At 33.6% G+C, this 27,357-nt stretch overlaps 1 protein-coding gene across 20 annotated transcripts in view; it reads left to right on the top strand.

Annotated features, from left to right (window-relative positions):
* Window positions 1-27,357, top strand: part of CCDC91 (coiled-coil domain containing 91) — a 355,144-nt gene that overhangs the window by 110,256 nt on the left and 217,531 nt on the right. For 10 of the 20 annotated variants that reach the window (XM_016923731.4, XM_016923726.4, XM_016923727.4 and 7 more), the window contains 3 exons: window positions 1,661-1,818; window positions 2,758-2,961; window positions 3,661-3,765. In XM_016923731.4, coding sequence (XP_016779220.3) covers window positions 3,676-3,765 — 90 coding nt within the window. In that variant the 5' untranslated portion in view covers window positions 1,661-1,818; window positions 2,758-2,961; window positions 3,661-3,675. Of the gene's footprint in view, window positions 1-642; window positions 729-1,660; window positions 1,819-2,757; window positions 2,962-3,660; window positions 3,766-27,357 lie in introns of all 20 variants that reach the window. The other 10 variants (XM_063786831.1, XM_063786832.1, XM_063786833.1 and 7 more) reach the window with 3 other exon arrangements.

Genomic DNA, 27,357 nt, shown 5'->3' with positions numbered 1-27,357 from the left:
GACATTTTGAAGAACTCTCACTATTCTACTTGTATAGAATAGTGAAGATTAGAAAAAAAATAATTTCCGAAGTAGGGATACCAAGTACAAACATCAATTAAAATTTCACTTTTCTGTATTTGAGTTAAAGAATTGAAATGCTTGGCCAGGTGTGGTCGCTCACACCTGTAATCCTAGCACTTTGGGAGGCCGAGGCGGGCGGATCATGAGGTCAGGAGATCGAGACTATCCTGGCCAACATGGTGAAACCCCATCTCTACTAAAAATACAAAAATTAGCTGAGCGTGGTGGCGAGTGCCTGTAATCCCAGCTACTTGGGTGGCTGAGGCAGGAGAATTGCTTGAACCCAGGAGGTGGAAATTGCAGTGAGCCAAGATCACGCCATTGTACTCCAGCCTGGGTAACGGGGTGAGACTCCGTCTAAAAAAAAAGAAAAAAAAGAAATGCCTATGGGTGAAGCTAGACTATATTAATTATATAGTATGGCACATAATATCTCAAAAATGCAATATTGCTAAAAATGCAATATTGCTACATAATAAAAGTGTGTATAAGATAATTGAATTCTTAGAATATCAATCACAAATTGATGTATTTGTTATTTTGTTTATATCTAATGGCCTTATAAATGTCTTTCTTCAGGGAAACATGCAATTTTCATTGTGAGCTGCCTTCCAGAGTTTATGGTAGAACTTCACTGACGTTGCTGATGCCAATGTGGAATAAAGGTCTTTATAGTTTAGAAAGTTAAAATGTATAAATGGGCTGCACCAAAAAGTGACTCACTTTCCTTAAATTTTAAAATACATAATACAAACTTATTTGAATTTTTAGAAAGAACACTGGAAAATCAAGTAATATATGTACGACATGTTTATCTTGCTTGTATCCGTACTTTTGTCCTATGTCATACTTGATATTTGGATTCCCTTTCAGGACCTTTATGTTTGAGCTCTAATCACAATCTATTTTTCTTAAAGCTAATTGAAAAAGAAAAGAAAAGTTATTATTTTTCTGTATGGACAATTCAGCAAACTTAAACTGACTTTATTTTAGCATGAAAAACCTTTTGTTTGTTACAAAAGAGACTTTAATGCAGATATTGTTGGATTAGTTGTTTCAAAGTAATTGTTCTTTCCCCTTATTTTATTGTAATAAATATTAATTGGTTGACTTGCCTACCGAGTCATAAAGCCATTGAGTACATGGGTGCATCTGTATTGCTCACTGCTGTCTCTTCAGTCCCTAATGCCTGTGACTGGCACTGGTAGGTACTCTAGCACTTTTTAAAAAATTAAATGGATTTTTCTGAATGAAATGTATGAATATATAATATATATATATGAGTATTTTCTCTATGTTGGAAATGTACTCCTTATGGCACTGTGTTGGTATGTAAACACTAAGACTTTATAAAACTATTTTGTTTGCCTGGATCTTACATGGAAGTGTCATGTTAAATTAAAAACACTAGTTTTAGCTTTCACAGATTGGGCCCTGAGGAATAGTCATAGAATCCTGATTTTTCACTCTCATTGCTTTTACTTTCCTTACTTTTTTCTTTTCCTCTATTTCAGCTCTCTTTCTTCCTTTCAACCTGTTCCCTCTCTGTTTTCTCTTTAATAATCCTATCCTTTTTGTTGTTGTTGTTTTTCTTTAGTATCTGGAGTCCATCTTTCACCATCTTCTCCTGAGATTGTACTGGACCGTGATCACTCTTCTTCCATTGGCTGCCTCTCTTCTGATGCCATTATTTCATCACCAGAGAATACACATGCAGAGAATAGCATTGTGAGTCAAACTATTCCAAAAGCACAGGTAAAGACAAACATATTTTTAAAGGAGGTTTGCATATTTAAAAAATTGCCTGCTAATTTAATTGATGCTTTTTTAATTTCTTTTTTAGCCTATTTGTCTAAAAGAAGTATTTCTGCAATAGATATTCTAATTTTGAGGCTAATACTTAGAATTCAAAAAAACTATATAATATGTTTGTTTCGTGGCACAATTGCAAAGTATTTAAGTAGCCTTAGTTACCAAAGTATGATTTGAGTATCTCATTTATTAAACTTTACTTGGCTTTGCATTTCAAATCTTGAACTTGAAAAGGGCAAGTAATACAAAGAAGAATAAGTATTTCTCTTTTCAGCGAATCTTACCGCACATTTTCAGGTATTCAAGCAACTATTTCAATTTTAGAGTAAAAACCAAAAATATAGCAGTTATAAGGTTTATTCATTCAAATATTTTTTAAAGCAAGAATTTATGCTAGCTGCTGGAGGTAGTCCCAATTTCTAAAGTGCTGTACACAATTTTGAGTCACCTGTTAATTTTGCGAGACAGTGGTGATCAATAGAGGTCATTGATAAATTTCAGAGTTTGATTTACAGTTTAAAATATAAACAAATTCTAGGTCTGTGTGTAAATTTAAGAACTGTTAACAACCAGATATGTCTATCCTTATTCATACATTTTCAAGCACAGGAAAAAGTTTTAAGTCTTTTAGTGCATTGGTAGCAAAATAATGAATACTTTAGATTTCAAAATTAAGAGGAAATTTTGTTTCTTACAGCAAAGATCGGGTTGTTGTAAAAGTTTGAGGTCTTCTCTTGATTTACTTAAAGGGTGAAATAATTTCGGAACCTTTTCAACAACTTAATTTCCAAATGTGGTTTCTAGTGCCCTTTGGATATTTTCATTATTGGTATAGTGTAAACTTTCCTCTCTTGTGTATTTTTTTTTTTTAATGTGGTTTAGATTCAGCAATCAACACACACTCATCTGGATATCTCACTTTTTCCATTGGGTTTAACTGATGAAAAAAGTAATGGAACAATTGCCCTTGTGGATGATTCTGAGGATCCTGGAGCCAATGTATCTAACATAGAGCTTCAGCAAAAAATTTCAAGTCTGGAGATTAAACTCAAAGTATCTGAAGAAGAAAAACAGAGGATTAAACAGGTATATTTACATTTGCCTAAGAAATGTTTGAATTGCAAATATTAGAAATTTGATATAATCTCAAACTCTGATTAAAAACTCATCAGAGGAAGAAGATACTTTTCTCCCTTGGTTGTAGGTTTAAAGCAGTCATGAGCTTATCACTTAGAAAAGCCTTTGATAAGAAATATATTTTACATATGTACTTTTAAAGATATGAACATCGTTTACTAGGTTTTTTCTAACTATTGCTTTCTTTTTTGGTTTATTTTTATTTACTTTGAAAGCAGGTAGTATTGTGTTTCTTATGAGGAGGTGAAATTTTGCGACATCAACTTTTCCCTATGGGAAGTTAGGCATCACGGGATGTTTGACGAGAGTACTTAGGTATACAGCCATTTTAGTAAATTCTTTACTTATGCTTTCTTCCCTGTGAATATATAGCAAATTTATAGAAAGTGTATGTAGAGGTAGATTATATTGATGAAATTAGTTGAGATGCTCATATTCATTTGTTGGAATGAGTAAATGTTGTGTCCATGTTTGATATTGGCCTAGAAATTAGAGTGAAGCATATAATTTATAATATTGTTAGATTTTAAGCCGTACTTCCCATGGATTCTTTCTCTGACAAATGTTTTCTGACATGTTCATTGGAAAAACTAATTATATTTTATGCCATTAAATATTACAAAGCTTGTATTTGGATTTTTATTTTAGGATGTGGAATCATTGATGGAAAAGCATAATGTCTTAGAAAAAGGCTTTCTAAAAGAAAAAGAGCAAGAGGCCATTTCTTTTCAAGATAGATACAAAGAACTTCAGGTAAGGCGATTGAACTTAAGATTTAAAATGTAAGCCTTTTGATGAAGCATGTGCTATAATTTCAAAAAGTGCATAATGAATATCTTATGAATGAAGAATCAGATACTTGCTTAAATATATAAAACTGACCAACATGGGCTAAATTAATGGGAAGACACCCATTTTGAAAAATATGAGTCTGTGAGCAGCCCTGAGGATTGGTAGTTTGAGGCCCAAACAATTTGGTAAGAAATATTCTGTTTCTGATGGATACATTTTGGGAACTGTTTATTCTAATTTTTGTTATAATAATTACATTTGAATTACATTTAGAATCCTGTAATCCAGAACTGAGACACTTAACTTTTTTAAATAAATTGTCTCCTTTTCTCCTTCCTAAATTTTCTTATTTATTTCTTCTACAGTCTAACCTAACACAGTAAATGGCAACTCCATCTTTCTAATTGCTAAGACTAAAACTAACTCATTCCTTTTTGTACTTACTCAATGTCTGTTTCTTTAGCAGGATTTGTTGGCTGTACCTTCAGAATATCCAGGTTTCAACCATTTATCATCATGGTTAGCGCTATTAACATATTGTATATTATCATTATTTCTCCCTTGGATTACTAAAGTATATTCTAACTAGTCTTTTGTTTTTGTCACTGCCCACGTGCAGACCATTCCCCCCATTGCAGCCACTGTGATCTGATTGAAACTTAAAGCTAGTCATGTCATTTTTCTGTTCTAAAACCTTCGTGGGCTTCTTATCTTTCCCACACTAAAAGCCAAGTCCTTAAACTGGTTTTCAAGGCTCTGTGTTCCCTTATGTCCCTTCTTCCTCTCTTTTCCTTGCCTCTTTTTCCTCAGTCATTTTTCTTTTTCCTGATGTCCAGAGTGCTCAGATTCCCTCAGATACCTGCATGGTTTTCTTCATAGCCTTCAAGTCTCTGTTCAAGTATTACCTTATCAGATAAGCCTTTCCAGACAATGCTGACATCCTCTCCATCCACCTTATCATAGTCTGCTTTATTTTTATTCCTAGCACCTTTTACATTTGACAAATTATATATTTACTTGTTTATTTGCCTGGATCACTGTAATAGTCTCCTAAGTGGTCTTCTGGCTTCCATCCTTGTTCTTTTCCTTCATGAGTTTTTAATTCAGAAGGTAAGAGTAGTGTTTTAAAAATGTAAATCAAATCAGATCCCAGACTCAATTCCTATTTTCATTCCAATATACATTTTCAAGCTTCTCCAGTTTACCCTCAGGTATTTATTTACACCAAGCTTTATAATAAGGTATAGGTGAATGTGTGAGTATGTGTGGGGAAGGACATTCTTTGCCTGTTGGAGGGGTATGGTCCATGATTCACTCACATATCTCTGCCTGGAATGCTGTTCCTCCTGTAGATAAGTTTCTTAAAAATACAAAACTTGGAAATAAGAAAAACGCAGGCAGTGTGTCTTTTCAGCGCCTGTGATGACATTGTTTAATGTGCCCACCTCAGGAGTACTTAGGAGAAAGTACTTTATTTGACTCACTGTTTATTCTTGAATAAAAGTCTCAGATGTAGTGAAGTTACATGGTAATTTATAGATTTTTTTCCCCTGAAGAGATGTGAATAATTCTGTCTGTTAGAAAAGATAACTTCTAAGAATATAATTAATTGCCCTGTAGGATATTAACAAGTTTTATCTCTAACCTAGTGCTTTTAGTCCAACACTCCATGTTGTTAAATTTCCTATCTAAATCCTGTTCTTCACATGCTGCTTAAACCAGTCTTAGCATCTTATTCATTCGGTCTTATAGGATATTAACCAGTTTCGTCTCTAACCTAGTGCTCTTAGTTAACACTCCATTGTTAAATTTCCTATATAAATCCTGTTCTTCAAATGCTTCTTGAACCAGTCTTAATATTCATTCAGTCTTAAGATAAATGATTAATTCATTAGTAAATGAACAGAATAAATCTTTGGTATATCTTCAATTGGTATTTACATGAGTCAGATTAACTTTTTGAAAATTATACTTTTAACAGCTCTCGCTGAACTCTAGCTTCCTTCTGATATTTGCTCAAATGCTACTCTTGTGGAGGCTTTTCTTAATCATGCCGTATAAAATAAGGCCCTTTGTACTTGCTCAGCATCCCCTAGCCCTTTTTATTTTTTTCTTTTCCATACCACTTATTCCTACCTGTTATTTTATTTTGATTTGTTTATTTTCTGTCTTTTCTCCACTACAGTGTAAATTCCTTGAGATTAAGGAGTTTTCCTTCCCAGTAGTACTTGGCATATAGTGCATGTTCAATGAATACTGTTGGATGAATTGAATAGATGAACTAATATCATGCACCCTGCTCCCCAAGGACTAATTACATTGTGTATAGCCACACTTACTGACCTCATCCTTGGAACTATGGTGCTGATTAAAAGGCATAGTACTGAATAATGAGATAACTTTGTGTTTCTTTGTCTCCACTGAATGACTTATTCTGGACCCTTTAGTGAGACATACATCTTTGAGAGTTCAGTTTTTCCATCTATAAATGGGAACAGTAACATATCAGAGAGACTACGTGAGACTTAACGTATATCACTTTGGGTTGTTTTTACATTAATGACCAATATAAATGCTATCTGGCATTATCATTGTTGTCTCACTGCGTTTACTATTAGTAGTGATAATCTAGGAGTGATGACTTGAGTCTTCAAAGCTAGTTCCTTTTGCAGGAATCAGTACTTTCAAAGAAAACTTTTTTCAGATGACTTCATTTTAGGACCAATAGGCTTCTCTCTCCTTTTTATAGCATGGGAATAAAAAAGTAACTTACGGAGTGTTAAACACCTTGGCTAAATAAATTATAGAAAAATGTACCAGGAGGTCTCATAGCCAAATCGAAGTTACAGTAGGCATACTGTTCAGTTTATATGTCACCATACCATCTCTGAGGAAAGCATTTCTATCCTCAGTCCCTTCCATTCATTTGATGTGCCAATTCTTTGTTTTTTATTTGGTTATTGTATATTTCAGTTCTAAAATTTCCATTTGGTTCTCCTTCATGTCTTCCATTCTGTGCTTAAACTTTCTATTCTGTTTGTTTCAAGCATGTTCATAATTCCCTGCCAAAGCATTTTTATTATGGTTGCTTTAAAATCCTTGTTAGAAAAATATCATCTCAGTGTTAGTATTGATAGTATTTTCTTACCCAAGTTGAGATTTTTCTGATTCTTAGTATGATGAGTGTTTTTTAATTTTATCCTGCATATTTTGGGTATTTTGTATGATACCATGGATCTTATTTAAATCTTGTATTTTAGCAGGCCTCATCTGATACTGTATAGTTTGGGAAAAGATTAACCATTTTGTTAATGTCAGGTGCAAGTAAAATGACAAGTTTTCCACTCAGCCCCCTTTGACACCCTGGGTAGGAGGGATACTGCCTTACTCCTGAGATAAGGTGGGATTTCAGGGCTCCCACAGGCCTTAGCAGATACATCCCTGGCTGGGAGCAGGAGAGGCACCTTATTACTGTTCCACGGGTGCCTTACTGTGAGATTAGGTGAGATCTTCTTACCTCTGGATAGTTATAAAAGTTCTGGCTTCCCACTCAGCTCCCTCTGACACAGGAAAGGAGGGAGAGAGAGTCTTTTTCCTTTTGGATGGGGATAGAAGTCCTAAAACTGTCTTCACAGCCACTTGGTTTTCTCTGATACCACATCGAGGTCATCTATGGGCACTGCATTGTTGCTGGGGCGAGAGTGGAAATCTAGGCTCAGTACTCGGCGTTTTGTGACAGAGGTGGTTTAAAAATAAAGGTGAAACTTGGAAATAAGGAAAAAGGTGAGCAGTGTGTCTTTTCAGTGTCCTATAGGGACATTGTTCAATAGGCCTACACTATGACTATTTAGAAGAAAGTATTTTGTTTGAGTCATTGTTTACTGTTGATTAAAAGTTTCAAAGTTAGGGCCATGCGTGTTTTTTTTTTTAATTTTTTTTCCTTGGTATTTGGTTGGTGTAGGATGTTTATTGTCTAAAAGTTTTCTGTCTTGCTAGATTGTGCCTTTCATGGATGGCCCTTTTGTTACAGAGGATTGACTTTTATTGGGGCTTTTGTGCCTGGTGGTGTTTCCTGGTTGCTGGCTATTCCACTCCCCAGTTTGGGATATATGAGGCTAAAAGAAAACTCACAGAACTCACTGCTTTGTCATTCCTTGGATTCCCAGGTCCCTAGTTAGTCTGCCTTCCCTCTGCATTCCAGAATCCTCTTAAATTTGTTTTAATAAAATGTCCAAACTTTTTAGCTCTATTTATTGATAGAAATAGGGAGAAGTGTGTCTTTTTAATTTTAATCTGGAAGTGGGATAGAAAGCAACCTTTTAAATTTTAGTTATTCTTTGTTGTAGCTACATCAGGAAATTGATATCAAAGTTAAAATACATTAATTTGAAACAGGTAACTGAGTCGGTTTTTTTTGGAGGGGGGGAAACAGGTTAATGAGCTCCCATGGAGTCATTCTAGATAGGGGAAGGATGCATAAAAATATATGGATAATTCGAAATGGGAGATAATACATAAATCTCTATATCTGCTTTATATTTACTAAGTTTGTGCATATTTATGTGTATGTGTTAGATATTCTGAAAGTGTATTTTCAACAAAAATATTTACATTGTATTGTAAATACCTGATTCAGGAAGAATTTAGAAATCTTAGGCTTCCGTATTTGACCTTTCTGCAATCCAGTTCTTTCTGAGGGTTATGGACTTCTTTCAAACTAACACAAAGTCGTTTCTACCTAATAATTTCTTAGGAATAGGAGATGTGATTAAATTTGTGAGTGTCAGAGGAGGCTACTGTATGTTAAATATGTATGGGATGAAATATTAGCAAAGTAAGTTTTTAAATAGTGATATGGTTTGGCTGTGTCCCCACTCAAATCTTATCTTGAATTGTAGCTTTCATAATTCCCACATGTTGTGGGAGGCACCTGGTGGCAGATAACTGAATCATGGGGATGTGTCTTTCTTGTGCTATTCTTGTGATAGTAAATGTCTCACGAGATCTGATGGTTTTATAAAGGGAAGTTTCCCTGTGCAAGTTCTCTTCTCTTGTCTGCTGCCATGTGAGACGTGCCTTTCACTTTCCGTCATGATTGTCAGGCCTCCTCAGCCAAGTGGAACTGTGAGTCCATTAAACCTCTTTCTTTTATAAGTTGCCTAGTCTCGGGTATGTCTTTATCAGCAGTGTGAAAACGGACTAATACAAACAGTGAATATATATTAAATTTCTTGTTTGGATTTATGGTCTGCCAGTCATCCTTTAGATAATTGAATCTTATTTATGACATATTTTCTGTAGAATATGGCAATTTTTTAATATCAAGGTATCTAACATACAGGTCTTTTAAATGTCTGTGAAGCTTAATGAAATGAAAAGAGTTATTTATGATGACAGGAACAATATACTGGTGCCTGCATCTCTGTGGTATCCTAAATAAAGCAAAACATTTAGGAGTCCAGTAAGATATTGCTAGATTAAATTAGCTGAGAAGTTCTTTCTCCCTAAGAAATGTTAGTATGTGTATGTATTTATAAAAATAGTATGTTTAGTCTGGAAAATGTGGACAATATAGAAAAAGGAAAACAAAATTTATAGCTATTTCTCACCATGAAAATTCTAAATATTTTCACCTGATTTCAGAATACTGGGCTCTGAGTTTTCAATTTTGGAAAATCTACTCCTCTACTTAGGCCAGGTTTTGGATGTATCTGTCAGAATTTTTGTCTGACAAGAGAAAGAGTAATTAATAAATGGAATGTTTGTAAAACCTTTAAACAAACTTTTAAAAAACAACATTAATGATTACAGATAATTCTAACAATGTTATTTTATGTGATATGGTCTAATTACCAGGATAGGTGGAGAGGCGTGAATGTGCCATAACAAAAGGAAATAAATACTGTGAACTCTACAGTACAATGGGGGTGTGTGCTATGTCCCCTTTTCCTGTTCTGTCCAGGGTGTGTAGCCTAACCAGAGGAAGAAAAGTGAGTCATGCTGCATTTATCAGAAATAGCTATTTAAAGGACTTTCACAAAACTTGAATAGAGAACTCCTCATTTTAGTACAACTTGGATTCCAGTCCCTTTTGTCTCCTTTCTTTGACTCCTGTAACAAGTGGGTCAACACCTGTGACAAGCACTCAGGAAATTTGGCAGCTCATCAGATAGCACATGTCCTCATGCTGCCACATTTCTAAAAATTCAGTTACCAGACACAGCTGGTTATAAAATTATTATCTTTGATAGTCGTCAGTATTGGTATCTATGGCTAACTTTGGGAATTTTTTGTGTAAACTTTTTAAAGACTGGACTTAATTCTTTCACATTCCATTTTCTATTGCAGTGCCTCGTGGCTACAGCAGCTTGATTATTTGGCTTGAAAATTTAATTAGAAAAAAAACAACTAGTACTGTTTTATGAAAATAAAGTGTTTCAGAGGACCTTAAATTTACCTATAAATGGATTTATACAGCCCCAGACTACTACTTACATTCTGTTGCTGATTTCACAGATTGTATTATTTAAGTACCAGTAGATATTAATCTAAATTTTTTCATGTACTCTTTAAGAATAAGTACTAATCAGGTGTTGGACATTGGGCGCTTGGCAAGAGGCTACTATAATAATTGTGCTTTATAAAGTTGGTTAAGGGGTAGATTAGATCAGTTGCTTGACTACCCAGAATAGTTAACTTGATGATCTGGTATGTAGAGAATTTAGCAGTTATGTGTAGGTAACCCAAAATATAGTTTGCGGTCTTATGTAGGATTGGAAAATGCTGAAGGAAATATTAGTACACATTAAGCATCACTTGAAGACATTCTGTTTATTCACATATTTTTTGGCATGACTAAACACTCTGAAGATGTATCTTTGTCAGAATTTTAGTCTGACAAGAGAAAGAGTAATTAATAAATGGAATGTTTGTAAAAAATGAAAGAATAAGGATTTTATATTTTAGTTGGTCTTACATGCATTTCTTTTAGTAGTATATTTTAGATTAGATTTGATATTGGGAAATGTATGTATTTCTGTTGTTAGGAATCCCATCCTCTTCATAGGCCTTATAAAATGAGAGTCACTGTGAGAGATCAATCATTGTGAGATATGGTCAAGTATTTTCTTTCTTATTTCAAAGCTAATTGAATGATTGAATTATTCAATCCATAGGTTAAATACTAAAATTTGGAAGACCTCTTTGTCAAACTGTATTAGAATAATAAACATTGCCATAATAAGCATTTACATTCATTAAAACATGTCTATATAGTGTAGAAAAGTTTATTCAAACCAAACAGGTAGAATTATTTATATAGAAAGAACAACATGTTAAGGGTATTTTACTTAATGTGTCAGTTGTATATATATATATATTTTTTTTTTTTTTGAGAAGGAGTTTCGCTCTTGTTGCCTAGGCTGGAATCAGTGGCATGATCTTGGCTCACTGCAACTTCCACCTCCTGGGTTCAAGCGATTCTTGTGCCTCAGCCTCTGAAGCAGCTGGAATTACAGGCATGTACCACCACACCTGGCTAATTTTTGTATTTTTAGTAGAGATGCGGTCTCACCATGTTCACCAGGCTGGCTTTGAACTCCTGACCTCAGGTGATCTGCCCACCTTGGCCTTCTAAAATGCTGGAATTACAGGCATGAGCACCATACCTGACCTTGTATATTCTTAAAAATAAGACTTTCAGGTCCAAGCAATGAACTTGAAAATTTTGCTTTATACAGTAGTTTTCATGAATTTCTGCATTTCATCTGTTTTGCTTCACTTATTTGACTTCCTTAAATTTTAGAACAATAATCTTCAATCCAGGATCACATTATACTTTCCAGGAAAGTTTCAAAAAATGCTAAATTAGTGGCTGACACCAGTTAATTAATGTGTTCAAGTGATTCAAACATCAAAAACTGCATATAGTAAAGATACATAGTGAAAAGTCTACACCTCATCCTCTGCTACATCCACCTAGTTCTTTTGTGCCCTCAACAGGTAATTCCTGTTTTTTTTTTTAATCCTTGTAGAATATTTTATAATGCAGACCAAGGCCAATGATAAATATACATATATCTCCTTCCTTCTGTCTCATTTAGATAATAGTGTACTAAATATTTATTTAGTTAAGATTATTTCTTGGAGGCCTTTTCATAGTGACTCATATAGAAATTCCTATTCTTTCTATGAACATCTGAAATACATTATTTTCTTCTATCATTAAAACATTGCTGTCAAAGTCTAATAGCAATCTAATTCTTTTTCCAGTTTCTTGTTATATCCTGCTTTTGGTTATTTTTGGTTGATTCCTCTAGGTTTACAATATGTCTTTCTAATATATGTAGTTTCAATTTCTTACTTTACAGTTTTAAGAAGTTATTACATTATAAATTTAATGTTTGTTTTATTCTCTGACTGTGTCTTCCTTATGGTGACTCCTGTTATTTGTATGTTGGATAGTCTTTGCCTTCTACATTTGTCTTTACTTGACTCCTTTTTATTGCTTCATTTCTTTTTGATCTAAAATTTGCTCCCCCTTTTATTCTTTAGTTTAAATAATCATTTCTGAAATGATTTATTCTGTCATAATTCTTTTCTAAAATCTCTCATCATTTCTGAGTTGTTCTAACTTTGGTTTATGTTGTTCTTTAATCTACTTTATCATTTTCCGAGTATCTTTTAGCTTACTGTGTTGAGTTTTTAATCTTTCTTTTTATTTTATTTATTTATTTATTTTTACTTTCAGCCAACTCACACCATTTTTTTTGTTGTTGTTGTTGTTGCTATTCTTTTATTTTCTATAGGGCTGTCATTCTGGTCCTTTTTTTCATATAATAGCATTGTATGGGATTCAACTAATGTGCTTCTGTTGTTTTTACATGAAATTGGTTCTCTTAAACTTTTTAAATGAGTCATTTAAGATAGTTTTTTTCTATCATTTTAAAATCCTGTGTTTTTGTCTGATAAAAAAATATGGTGGCAACATTTTATAATTTTCTGACTTCATTTACTTCTTCCACTTTTATTTTGACCCTCTCTTTCTTCTCTATTGTCTCTGGTTTGATCAATTTGGATTTTCCCAGCAATTTATCCTCAGTGTCGGGCTTTATCTGGAAAGTATTTAGAGTTTTTTGGGCCCACTGACTCCTTATTGAAGACCGCTTGTACTTACCTGAAATTGTGTAGACCTCTCTCAGTTTCAGCTACTGTTCTTATCCTGGCATGCTGACCGCTCCAGTGAGTTTCTGTTAGCCATTTCAGAGTTGCCATGTCTGTCTGATGTCCTGTTACTTTTATCTTTTTTCCTGCACAGATTCGGATGCCATACACATTTTGGGACTATTGATGGTTTGTCTTCACCTGTTCATATTTTGGCATTCACAAAGGATATAGATTTGTGATAGGAATATCCCAGTTTGTGCTTCTATTTTTTAAAAAATTTGTTCTGTAAGGGATTTTTGAGACATCTAAAAGCTATACCATTGTTAATACCATATTCTTAGATTCTTTTCCCTGCTGATTGCTGTTAAAGGGAATTATGTGTGGTAAGAAGGGTTAAACACATGCTTTCCATGAGGATACTTATTTTTTATGGAATTAATTAGTAGATTGCTGGGACCTGGAGTTCTCAATCTCATAGCAATAAAACTTGAAGGAAAAGACCATATTTTCTTTATTTTTGTATACTGTTATTAAGCACTTACGGGTGTCTGTGTCTCTAAGAATTGTTGAAATGAAAAAATATTTGGAGAAAAATGATTTTTTCAAGTAGTTTTTTTATTGTTTATTTTCACCTTGAGTTTTATAGAAAATTGATCATACATTTGCGTAAGAGCCACTAAAGTTGACAAGCTTCATTTTTTATTTATTTATTTTTTTAGAGAAGATGATGAACTAGTTTTATGTCCGTGTGTAGGGGTGAGTGCAGTGATCACAAGCATATCTGTAGGGTTACCACTTATTTGATTCTGTGCACTGAAACATATAACTTGTATTTGTACCTTTTTTTAATCAGTATTTGCACCTTTTTATCAGTATTTGCAGATACTGATTACCAACACCATGATTGATGTTCCTAATAAGCACCTTAAGTCATTTTTCTTTCTTCACTAAAGTATTGATTTATAGAATAAACATTTCACTTTTATACTGTTTCTCCTCATTCACTATCTTTATTCTCTGATTAGCAGTCAGCAACTTAAGTAAAATAAGGGCCATTTCACAAAAATAAAAATTTATTTTTAAAAATGAAAATAGCTTTAACTCTTTTTTTATTAGAAAAAACTAGCTTATTTGATACCATTTAAACAATAAGTATACAAATTTTATTAATTTTATCACCTAAATATTCAGTTTTTAATAGAAACAAAAACAATTTATTACTTTTCTAACCATGAGGGGAAAATGTACAACTTAATAATTTGATTATTAGTACGGTGGTTCATATCTGTAATCCCAACACTTTGGGAGGCTGTGGCAGGAGGATTGCTTGAGGCCAGGTAAATCGAGACCAGCTTGGGCAACTTAGTGAGACCCCATTTCTCAAAAAAAAAAAAAAAAAAAAAAACCAAAAAACAAAATTAGCTGCTGGGCATGGTGTGTGCACCTGTTTTCCTAGCTACTTGGTAGGCTGAGACTAAAGGATTGCTTAAGCCCAGGAGTTTGAGGTTGCAATGAGCTATGATTGCACCACTGTACTCTAACCTCAGTGACAGAGCCAGACCCTGTCTCCAAAAAAAATTCTTTTTCAATTATTTGTTACGGAATAACAATAGCAATGAGAAAATTAACTGACATTTTAGTCTCAAAAAATGCCAAGAATTGGAGGCAGTTATGAGAATTAACAATATAGGTACAGGTTTTTGAAATTTTGTGCTGGCTTTTATTTTAAAGGGCTTATGTCATTTTCTTATCCCTGTTCTAATAATTGAGAAAATCAAATTGTCATTTTATTTATTGGAACTAAATGGAACAGTTTTGAAGTCATTGGGAGAATATCATTTTCAAAATCTACAAACTAATTGATGCCAGTGAGAATGTTTTTCTTCCGCCTTGCTACCTTAGTCATCATCCACAGTAGTAGACATTTAAAGTAGTTGCTAGTACTTCCTCAAGTCCAAGATGACATAGATGTTTAAGGAATGCCATCAATTTACTGATAGGTTTTGAGGGGACAGAAAAGACTAAATTATATTTTAATACCACCTAATTCAGAAATCTTAAGGTGTGATGAAATATGCATCTTAGACTTGACTCAGTAAGTAAAATGAGTTTTTCTGTTCCAAATGTTTTTTAAGGTATTTAGAATTTGTAAACAGTTAGTTTGGAAATTTAAAATGATTTAAAAGAAAAATCAAACTGTTTCGGTGAATTCAAGCAAATAAACTTCATATATTTTAGCACATAGAAAATAAAAAAATATGCTTATAAATGTAAAAATAATTCCATGATTTAAGCAAATTAGCATCATTAAACAGATTTGCAGCAGAAAAAAGTATTAATGCCAAAAAATGGATTAAAAGTCCACCTTAAATTTAGGTGCTTAGATTCTCATGATTCTGCATAAAGTCTCTTAAGCAAACATCTATTCTGTCAGCAGTAATTCCGCCTTGGATAAACCTCATTGGCTACGATACTGCCATTGTGCAAAGTTAAACATTTATTCTAAATACAGTTGTCCCTCAGTATCTGTGAGGGCTTGGCTCCAGGACCTCTCTTAGATACCAAAATCCATAAATGCTCAAGTCCCTGATATAAAATGGCATAGTATTTGCATATAACCTGTGCACATCCTCCTGTACACTTTAAATAATCTCTAGATTAGTTATAATACCTAATACAATGTGAATATTATGTAAATTGTTGTTATATTGTATCATAATAATACAATATAATAATAAGAAGAGAAAAAGTCTATGTATGTTCAAGATTAGTTATAATACCTAATACAATGTGAATGCTATGTAAATTGTTGTTATATTGTATCATAATAATACAATATAATAATAAGAAGAGAAAAAGTCTATATATGTTCAGTGCAGTTGCATTTTATTTCTTCCTAATACTTTTTTACCCCCAGCTGGTTAAATCCCTGGATGCAGTACCTACAGATGCAGACGGCTGACTATATTCACTTGGCCATACAATTTTTACTCATTTATTATTGTGAGAGATTCAAGGCTGTATGCTAAATCTTCCTACTTTCTTGCAAAGTTAGACAGTATATGACCTCTTTTGATCTATGCTAATACCAAGGTTTATGTGAATACATTTCAGAAATGCTATGCTATTATAATTATGATACTTTTTCTATGACATTATTTCATCTCTTTTCTTATAAATTTAAGAACCCTTTAACATGGTCTTTTTAGGAACATATAATTTGGTAGAATATGGTTTTGATGTTTATTTACGGTTACTCCATATGCTATTAGGTTGTTTATAAGTACATTTATCACTTTAGAGGGCTATGTTTTATCTTCTTTACTAGATAGTAAATCACCCAAGGAACATTCCCAGAGTGCACACAGACTTTTTTTTGTAGTCAGTACATGTTTTTGACAAGTGCTTAGTGAGTTTTTTCTTTTTTTTTATGTGCTTAATGGCAATGCCACAAAATAGGAAAACATGGACTTACAATGTGGCTAAGCCTCATCCTCATGCAGTGGTGAAGCAAACCTGTTATTTTTGAATATTCTAGTTTACAATCTCTAAGGATGTATTTACTGTATTTCCCACTTATCTGAGGTCAGACTTTGACCTCAGCCATTCTAGAACAAAGCCACAGACCTCAGCAGTAAATGAAGACTAGTTTGAAGCAAATGCTTATAAAATCAGTACACTTTATTTGGCAGGTAAGTAAGTCATAGAGTATCTCAACCAGACAGTTACATATAAAATAAAAGAGAAAAGATACATTTGATCACAGTGGCCAGAAAAGCATGTTGAAGGAGAAGACATATTCAGAGTTTGGAAATTTGAGAAAATTTTGGTAAGGGTTTAGGTGGCTCCCAGTGTCTTTGTTGTCTTTATGTTCATTTGCTGAATTTTGAACTTTGGACTTTTCTCAGGTATAAGTGTTTTAAGCGATATTGCTATATATTGGTAAGAGTTGAAGAGCTGTACTCTCCTTTTCTCATTGAATGTTTACTTGTTGAGAAGGCTGTGTGTGTTTACATATTCTGTTTGAGGGAAGAAGGACATTGTGGTTTTGAAAGGAATAGGTAAGAAATCTACTATGTAAAACTGTTTAACAATGCAGAGAGTGGTGTCTTGAATGGAAGAATGCTTATGTATAGTAAATGCTATTTGAGCATTTTTTTTGCTTGGTTTAGTTTGTTCATTGCTACTTCATCTTTATTATTTCGCTCTCTATTCGAAAGCCACTTGCTGAGACAGCCTTTTTCTGACCCTTCTGGTTAAAGTAGTTCTTCCCCATATCCCATTCCTCTTTTATTTTCCTCAAAACTTAGCTGAATCATACTTGTTTATATACTTATTGTTTGGCTGTTTCTCTTTCCTCCCAGAATATAAGTTCCTAGTGGGATAAATTTTCTTACTTAACTATGATATTATCAACTCCTAGAATAGTGCCTTGCACATAAAAAAAATGTTGATTGGTTGACTGAAATGTGTGGTTTGTAGACTGCTATGGATTGAATGGTTTCCCCCTAAAATTCGTACATTGATGCTCTCATCCCCATTTTGATGGTATCTGGAGATGAGGCCTTTGGGAGTAAATTAGGTTTAGATGAAGTCATTAGGATGGGGTCCTCATAATGGAATTAGTACACTTATAATAATAATAGACATCAGAGAACTTGTTGTGTATGTCTCTGCCATGTGGGGATACAGTGAGAAAGTAGCTGTTTTACAAGCCAGGAAGAAAGCCCTCACCGGAAAATGATCATGCTGGCACCTTGATCTTGGGCTTCTAGCCTCCAGAATTGTGCAAAATAAATTTTTGTCATTTAAGCTACCTAGTCTATGTTATTTTGTTATATTAGCCTGAGCAGTCTAAGACATGGAGTATAGCTGTTTTATATTTAAAGCTATAGTGTATAGTATCATTATATATGTCATATATTACATCACTATATGTATATCATTATACGTATAGTATATATATATATGTAGTGTATAGTGATACGTATATCACTATAGTGATATACATGTAGTGATGTAATACACTATAGTTTTAATTTATAAATATATGGAGGAAGTTTTTGGGATACAAGCATTAGAAATGTTTATTTTCTTTAAAGCTAAGAAATGACTTCTACCCTATTAAATAAAAATTTCTAGGAAAATACTGAATTTACTTTTAGCTATAGATACAGTGTAGAAAACATTATAATTATGCAAGATAGATGTAATTATGTTACCTACTCCATCTGCATCTAAAATTACAGGATAGTTGCTAGGGAATCTCTCAAGTTAAAGCAGCATGTGAAATCACAGAGCAGCATGAAATCTGCAGAATCTGAAGAAAAGCACCCTTCATGGCAAACATTAACCTGCTCTTTACTGCATAGGAATTTGTGGATATGGCAACAGCTCCAGTCCTTCTTCTGCTTTGAGACATTACCAATGACCTCACACATTTAAAAAATCCTTGGCCTCTTCTTCTGCTTTTAATTTCTTGAAACCTTTCTTCCCTATCATTTTGGACTTTTTCCTCACTTGGTTTTTGAAGTTTCTCCCATTTTTTTGTAGTTTCTTACTCTCAAGTCATAAGTTTCCATTTCTTTTTAGTATGCGTATATTTTCTATGTGTCTAAATATACCTTCTCTGCTTCCTTATTTTTTTCTCTGTCATACAAATTTTTTGAGGTTTTTCTTAAAACACATAATTTTTCTAGTAACATCGTCTAGTAAAAATTTCAAATATAGAAATCCATAACTTAGAAAGTAAAAGATGCCTATAATTTTATACTTTATGGATAACTTCTAGACAGATAGTATTAACTTGTCTTCCAGAATATTATACATATTTATACTTTCACCAAGAAATACATGAGAATGCCTGTTTTACCATATCCTTGCCTACTGGCTATTGCCAGACTTTTAATATGCCAGTTAGAGAAGTAAAATATAACTTCTGATATTTTAATTTTTATTTCCTTATTAGTATGTTAGATTTTTTTCATATGGCTGTTGATCATTTTTCCCCTACATTTCCTGTATCTTTTTATTTTTAATTTAAAAAATTCTGTTTATCTTAAGTGATTTATAAGAACTTTTATATATTAGGATTATTTACATTTTATGATATATTCTGGAATTTTTTTATGTTGATAGCTTTTTCTACAGTTAATTTAAAAAATTAACTCTAGTAAATTTTTTAGTAATGGTGTATACTGTTAATTATTATATATTTTAGTATATAATAGTATAAGGTTAGTCTCTTATATATGAGTTTTGGGTTAGAAAATATTTGTCTATGTTTAATTCCGGTCATTTTGTAGTTTCATTTTACATTTAACTTTTGATCTATCTGGACTTTGTATTGATAGAGTGAGATAGAGTCTAATTACTCCTTTTCCCACACAGTTAGCTTGTTACCATGACAATATTTGTAAAACAGTCCCTCTTGTCCCTTCTTATTTGGAATGCATCTTTGCCGTATATTAAATTTCCATATATACTTAGATATATTCTAGATTTGATTTCCATTTATGTTGATATGTGTCTGTGTATTCCTGTGATAGTACCACCTACATTACTGTTTTATTGCACATTTAGAGATTTGATAGGGCTATGCTTCTTTTCTTAACTATTCTTGCCTGTTACTCTTAACAGTTGAATTTAATAATCATTTAATCAAGGTTTTAAACCCTGTTGCGATTTTGATAGAAATTTTGTTAAATTCTTAGATGTATAGATGCAAAATTGACATTATTCTCTATTTTTAGGGGGAAGTCATTAGAGTTTACACTCAGAATATAAATAGGTCTTTGCCAAATAGTCAGGTGGGGAAGGTAGCTTCTTATAGACGGAGTGGCATATGCAAAGCCCTGCAGTTGTGAAATAACATGACCTGTGTGAAAAACTGCTAGTACTAGAGTTTCAGTAGTGAGGGATATTGGTATGTCAGCATAGGATGTGAGGGGAAGGCATTTTTGTAGCTGAATCTGAAAATTTTGTTAGAAACTGTCAAAATGTTTTTAGCAGTTGAGTAACACTAAACATACTTGCATTTTGGAAAGATATTTCTTGCAGTTGATATGGATGAGTTGGAGGGAGATGAGATGGAGTTAGAGAGACCTTTTTAGAGTCTGCTGCATTAGTCCAAGAGAAATATAGAGATCTTAATAAAGTAAAGAAATAGAAATAAAGTTGGAGGAGAGGGAGAGATGTTTGAAGGATATTTAGACAGAACATTTAGAAAATGTAACTTGGGGGTGAGAAAGAGGAAAGAATCTAGAATGGCTTGGCTTTGAGATTTGTGAAATTCTTCAGACCCTAATTTGTAAAATTTCCTTGTGAAACTTTAAAAAAAAGTATGGTTCACAAAAATAATGATTGTTTCTTTCACTCTATAGCAAATTAATAACAGCAAAGTGGGGAGGGGGACTGTCAAGAGGTGGGCAAATAACCTTTACGTGCATTAAATCTTCTCTTCCTCAGTCTCTCTCAAATCATTAACATTCTTTCCCTCAGCAATGCCATTGCCCTAGCCTAGGGAGCAATCACCTTTCACTCAGATTACTGTAATTTTACTTTTCTCGAATCCAATATTCATGCTGAAGCCAGAATAATTCTTCAAATCCGATCATTTTATTCTCTGGCTTAAAACTCTTCAGTGGTTTTTCTCTTTTCCTTAGGATTAACGCCAACCTTTGAAAATACCTTACAAGGTTTCATTTTCCTTACTTGTAAAATAATAATAATAATAGTACTTCCTTTTTGAGTTATTGTGAAGATTAAGTTAGTTCATGTTCTGAAGTGTTTAAGAACAATGCCTGGCACACAACACTGTAATAAATGTTTGCTCATGTTATTTTTATTTTTTGTTTAGTATCTTACTTTCCATCCCATCTAGACCGTAAGAACCATACAATTTGAAATGATATTTTTCTTTTGATTGATATTCTCAGTATTTAGCACAGAATATATTAATATTAAATATTAAATGTATAACACATAATTTTATGAACGAATGTCACTTGGAAGCATAATAATGAAGCATTCAAAAGCTCTCAAGCAGAGGCAGAATGTGCTATTTGTCATAATGTAATAGGAGAATGAATTTTTATTGTATTCTGTGTTGCTAAGAAAAACAATTGCATCCAGTTGCTTTTGTTATAAGACAGCAGCTCTGAAATGTTTTTATTGTTTGAAGAAAGATATTAGATAAATTGGGAATCACATAAAAGTAATTGAATATATACAAATAGAAAAGAAAAACAATGGCAATGTTTGGTTATTAACTAAAATTAATAGATACCGTAAGTGATTTCTTTATGTAAGAAAAAGTTGCTCTGTTAGGAGGTCTGAATGTACTTTTTCTCCTGAAATGGTTAAGAAACAGGTTTATTCATATATTTATTCATCTAACAAAAATTTTAAAAGATGCCTTCTATGTTCCAAGTTCTATTTTGGGTGATTGTGATACATTAGCGGAAAAACAACAAAAATCACTGCTTATGGAGTTTACATGTTAGTGGATAAGAAAGACAGTGTTTAATAAACATAAAAATAAGTTAATTATAAAGTAGAAAGTGAATAAGTGATGAAAACTATAGCAAGGTAAAGGATACATTGTGAGTACTGGAGTAGAGGAGGGGTGGGTTATAATTTTTAGTGAAGTGATCAGGATTTCATTTAAAAGATGACTTTAAAGCCAAAAGTTGAAGATGGCAAGAAGAGGAGATTTTAGGCATAAGAAACAGCCAATGAAAATGCACTGGATTAGGAATCTATTAAACCAGTGTTGCTGAAGCAGAATGAATGAGGGGGAAGGGTAATGGGAGGTGAAGTTATTTAATGATAGAGGTAGGGCAAGGGGGTGGGGAGGGCTTAATGATTTTGAAACTTCTATTTAGGAAATATTATTTCATTTTTGTTGCGTTTAATTTTATATTTTAAAAAATGTATAGACCTAATCAAATTATGTTTAAACAATATGGCACAATAAGGAACTATAGGAAATAAAGGATTTTACATTCTGCAAGATATTTGATAACAAGTATATTCCTTGCATACAAAACTTGATCAGCAAAAGTAGCACTCTTAATTCCTTTATAGTTGAGGCATATATGCCTGGCCATATGCTTTGCTTCCAAAAAAAGTTTTTTTGTCTAAGAGATATTTGTGGCAATCTGTATTTTTCCCTCCAGTGGACCCCTCATTTGTTCTCTGTGCCATTATATACATGATGCTGAGATTCTGCTTAGAAGTAAGACACAAGTCCACATTTGTTCCACTACAATTATGAGACATTGCTGTGGCTCAAACTACGGTTAGTTTTTGAGCAAGACTAAATTTTTTGGACCATTTGGGATATTTTTTATTATACATCTTTTGTAGACTTATAGCAAATTTAATGTTTGAATGATTTTTATTTTTATTTTTATTTTTTATGTTAGAATTGTTTTTTTTTAATTTATTATTATTATACTTTAAGTTTTAGGGTACATGTGCACAATGTGCAGGTTAGTTACATATGTATACATGTGCCATGCTGGTGCGCTGCACCCACTAACTCGTCATCTAGCATTAGGTATATCTCCCAATGCTATCCCTCCCCCCTCCCCCCACCCCACAACAGTCCCCAGAGTGTGATGTTTCCCTTCCTGTGTCCATGTGTTCTCATTGTTCAGTTCCCACCTATGAGTGAGAATATGCAGTGTTTGGTTTTTGTTTGAATGATTTTTAAAGCTATTTTCTGAGACAACGTTAAATCTCCATTCTATTTATAGAAAATTCCACAGCTAATTTTAAAAAAAGAAACAAGTGATGATAAATGAAACCGGCTTTATTGTAAGCAGAATTCAAAGTGTTACTAACAAAGCAGTTCCCCCCCAAAATGGGTTTCTCTGTTGAGTGCCATAAAGCCAGTACACAAAACTGAAGGTGAACAACAAGCAGTGAAGGTTTTATTCGATACAATAGAATTGAAAAGCAGGAGGTTGGCTCACAAATCAACTTCTCAGCTCATGAGAGCCGAAAGTCACAGATATAGGGCGTCTTTAATGAAGAGGTTGGGCATTAAAAGTAAGGAGAAGAATATTCATGTCTGTTCTGAAATGGGCAGAGAACTTCTCGAAACCAGAGTGCTACCTTTTTGTCCTTTTAGGGTTTCTTCCAATACTTGTCATAGTGATATAGGAGTTAAAAAGAAATTATTTAGGCAGATAGGGTAGGGAAGTCCTCAGTAAGGTTTTCCTTTTAATGAAAAGCAGCCCCCAAATCATTTTCTTTTCTAACAAAGGGCAGCCTGTAAAATTGAGCTGCAGACATAGACAAGCAAGCTGGAAGCTTGCACAGGTGAATGCTGGCAGCTGTGCCAATAGGAAAAGGCTACCTGGGGGCTGTGCATGTTCAACATGGTGGCTCCATCTTCCCTTTCCCTTCCAAACCATGTGTGTGTAAGTAAGGAGCAGACAACATGGTGCTGGCCAAGTAGAAAATCCATTTGTATAATAAAAAGATTAGGGTGGAGTGGCCATCTTCCTTGCGCTATGTAAATGTCACACCTGGTCCAACCAATCTTTGGGCCCTATGTAAATCAGACACCACCTCCTCTAGCAGTCTATAAAAGCCCATGTACTTCAGCGTGGGCCAGAAGTCTCACAGGAGAAAAAGAGCTATTCCCCTTTTTCTTTCTTTTGCCTATTAAACCTTTGCTTCTAAACCCACTTCTTGTGTGTCCACATCCTTGATTCCCTTGGCGTGAAACAACGAACCTTGGGTATTTACTCCGGACAACGACGCCGCTTCAGTAGTGATTGTCAGCTGTCCTGGCACTGGTGGGAGTGTCATTTAGCATGGAAATTAGATTATAATGAAGTTTGAAGTTCTTCAGAGGCCAAGTGAGCTGCCATGTTGAATCTCATCAGTCTTAGCAGGTTTGGTCACAATAGGGAACTTCTGACCTCAGGCATCCTGTTTCCTAAAGATAAGCAGAGTTAAGGTGAGATAGGAATTCAACTAGGTAGATCTTGTAGGCGTTATGCTGGGTAACAAAAAGATCCCCCTGTGTAATATATTCTTGGTAATATAGGGGCACTCTGTTAATTTAACACTGAAATTTAACTTTTAAATTTCTTTGCCTTTCAGGGCATCACAGTTTATTTGATGTTTGTATGGCTGTCAACATCTCTAAGAATACAGGAAAAATGAGTCTTAGACATGTTGCCATCTACCTTACATTATTATCTAGAGAAAGGTATTTGAACTACATTTCACCTTCGATTTCCATATCAGCTATTTGTAGCTTTGGTTGTTGTTTTCTGTGTGCTAAACATATTGTATTTTTTTTCCATTTACTTATTTGCAACTCATTTTTCTGCACAAAAGTTTTGGATGTCTTTTGTGATTTTCAGCATCAAACTAGAAAACTATCAATTAAAAAAAATCAGAATTAGTGACTATACACATATAATGGAATATTGAGGCCAAGAAAAAAATAAGTCTGTAGTTATTGTCAAAACATTTGTTGAAACTGAACTGCAGCTTTTATTTTCAGATTGCCAATTTAGAAAGAGCAACATAATAATTTGTAAGGAAAAGCTGACTCCTTGCATAGTGGAAGTTGTATAGACATTTCACAGGATTTGCAGTAATGATCCCTTAAAATTTGGGTGAAGTGCTTGTGCTTAAAAGCAGTAGAATTGTTAAGATGTAGTGAGAGAATATAAAACTTTCCTCTGTCCATAATGATGTTCTGTTGTTCATTTTATGAGAGAGGCATCACATTTTCCAAATGGCAATGACTAAAAAGAATTATTATTTTTTATGAATGTGTTAGATATGATATAAACAGATGCGATTTTTTTTTCTTTCTAACTCCTTTTTTGTTTATAAACTGAACATAATCTTTCTTTTTAGGACACTCAGCTATAGGATAGTTTATTGAATATAGATGCTTAAAATAAGAAAAACAGTTTAAATCAGTAGCTTGAAGGTAGGAAGCAAATGATAAGCTTCAGACAATGGAAAAGAAATGAGAACCAATGGTGTTTGGAAAAAAAATTGTAAACCATTTACTTTCCACTAACCTCATAAAATGTGTCTTTCAAAAAATAAAAATGCATTTTTCATACCTGGACTCTACATATGGTTTTGAATGGAAAATAAAGAAGTCTTCCTGAAATAATAACTGAAGAAAGCAAGTTAAAATGTGAATCACTTGCCTGTTATGCAAATAATGATTCAGTTCAATGTTGGATTTCAAGGGCCAATAATTTTTATGAAAGTATTACTAAAGCAAGGTGTTTGGGTTGGATTTTAAAGTCTATGTCCTTTGGTTGACTTTCCGTCATTTTATTCATTTTAGAGAGCTTGTTTATAATATTGTGGCATGTATTTCATTCCCACCAAATTCTTCCTTTTGCATCCTTGGCACCAATGTGGACATACAGGATCTAAAAGCTAAAGATATATTTCATAGGTGAAACTGTTTTTCCATGTCATAAACTCTCTTGTGCATATACCTAAATATATTATATTTAATTTTATATGATAAGGTCTACATATACTTGAGACACCTTTTTATTTAAATAGGAATTTGAATCAGTAATTACTGACTAAATGACAGACATAGTGTATATAGATCTTATAAATTGTCAGATATTAAGGACATTATTAAGGATTATTTTTTTTTTATTATACTTTTAAGTTCTAGGGTACATGTGCACAACACGCAGGTTTGTTACATAGGTATACACGTGCCATGTTGGTTTGCTGCACCCATTAACTCGTCATTTACATTAGGTATTTCTCCTAATGCTATCCCTCCCCCAGGCCCCACCCTGTGACAGGCCCCAGTATGTGATGTTCCCCGCCCTGTGTCCAGGTGTTCTCATTGTTCAGTTCCCACCTATGAGTGAGAACATGTGGTGTTTGATTTTCTGTCCTTGTGATAGTTTGCAGAGAATGATGGTTTCCAGCTTCATCCATGTCCCTGCAAAGGACATGGACTCATCCTTTTTTATGGCTGCATAGTATTCCATGGTGTATATGTGCCACATTTTCTTAATCCAGTGTATCTTTGATGGACATTAGGGTTGGTTCCAAGTCTTTGCTGTTGTGAATAGTGCTGCAGTAAACATACGTGTGCCTGTGTCTTTATAGTAGCATGATTTATAATCCATTGGGTCTATACCCAGTAATGGGATAGCTGGGTCAAATGCTATTTCTAGTTCTAGATCCTTAAGGAATCGCCACACTGTCTTCCACAATGGTTGAATTAGTTTACACTCCCACCAGCAGTGTAAAAGTGTTCCCATTTCTCCACATCCTCTCCAGCACCTGTTGTTTCCTGACTTTTTAATGACTGCCATTCTAACTGGTGTGAGATGGTATCTCACTGTGGTTTTGATTTGCCTTTCTCTGATGACCAGTAATGATGAGCATTTTTTCATGTGTCTGTTGGCTGCATAAATGTCTTCTTCTGAGAAGTGTCTGTTCATATCTGTCGCCCACTTTTTGATGGGGTTGTTTTTGTTTTGTAAATTTGTTTGAGTTCTTTGTAGATTCTGCATATTAGCTGTTTGTCAGATGGGTAGATTGCAAAAATTTTCTTCCATTCTGTAGGTTGCCTGTTCACTCTGATGGTAGTTTCTTTTGCCGTGCAGAAGCTCTTTAGTTTAATTAGATCCCATTTGTCTATTTTGGTTTTTGTTGCCATTGCTTTTGGTGTTTTAGTCATGAAGTCCGATTAAGGACATTATTAAGGATTATTAAGTAACATTGAGGTGGCTGCTAAAATATTTTCATAGAGTGCCTTGATGGGCACACTATAGGGGTTGCAGCTAGACTGATAAATACTACACTTTAGATTATTGCTGTTGTAGAGCTTATTACAGTCCAGTGGGTTATAGGTATTTAACTGTGATTACTTCTCATACTTCAAAGTTTTGCCCTTTAAAAAACAAACCAAAAACCCCTCAGATATCGGAGAAAGCCTATTGAGAAGAGATTGTCATCACAAGTAAGGATAATAAAACTGATTTTTTGCCTGCTCTTTTGGATTTGTTTCATTTCAGCAAAGAAAGGTTATGCTTCCAGATTAGAATTTATTTTTTGTGTTTTCAATAAGATATCTAAGACAAAGGCATCTGTTAAAACTGTTATCTAGTGGCTTCTAAATGTATTAAAAAGATTAGGAAATATTCTGAGGCAAAGACTCATTGATTTCCTTTTATATTTATTTCACCTTGGTGATATAAAAACGGATGGAACTACAGGCTAAATACTGCTTTCTAGCCCCAAAGTATGTTTAAATACAATCTTAACGCCATGCTTGTGGTTTTTGAGTTGTCAGTAATCCCCTGGATGAATATTGTAGACTGGGTATTTGCAGCCAGCACAGCTGTCTTCCTG

Source organism: Pan troglodytes, chromosome 10, assembly GCF_028858775.2.
Source record: "Pan troglodytes isolate AG18354 chromosome 10, NHGRI_mPanTro3-v2.0_pri, whole genome shotgun sequence".
NCBI classification, from domain to species: domain Eukaryota; kingdom Metazoa; phylum Chordata; class Mammalia; order Primates; family Hominidae; genus Pan; species Pan troglodytes.
The sequence above is the reverse complement of the archived record's forward strand: the minus strand, read 5'-3'. Positions and strand labels throughout refer to the sequence as shown.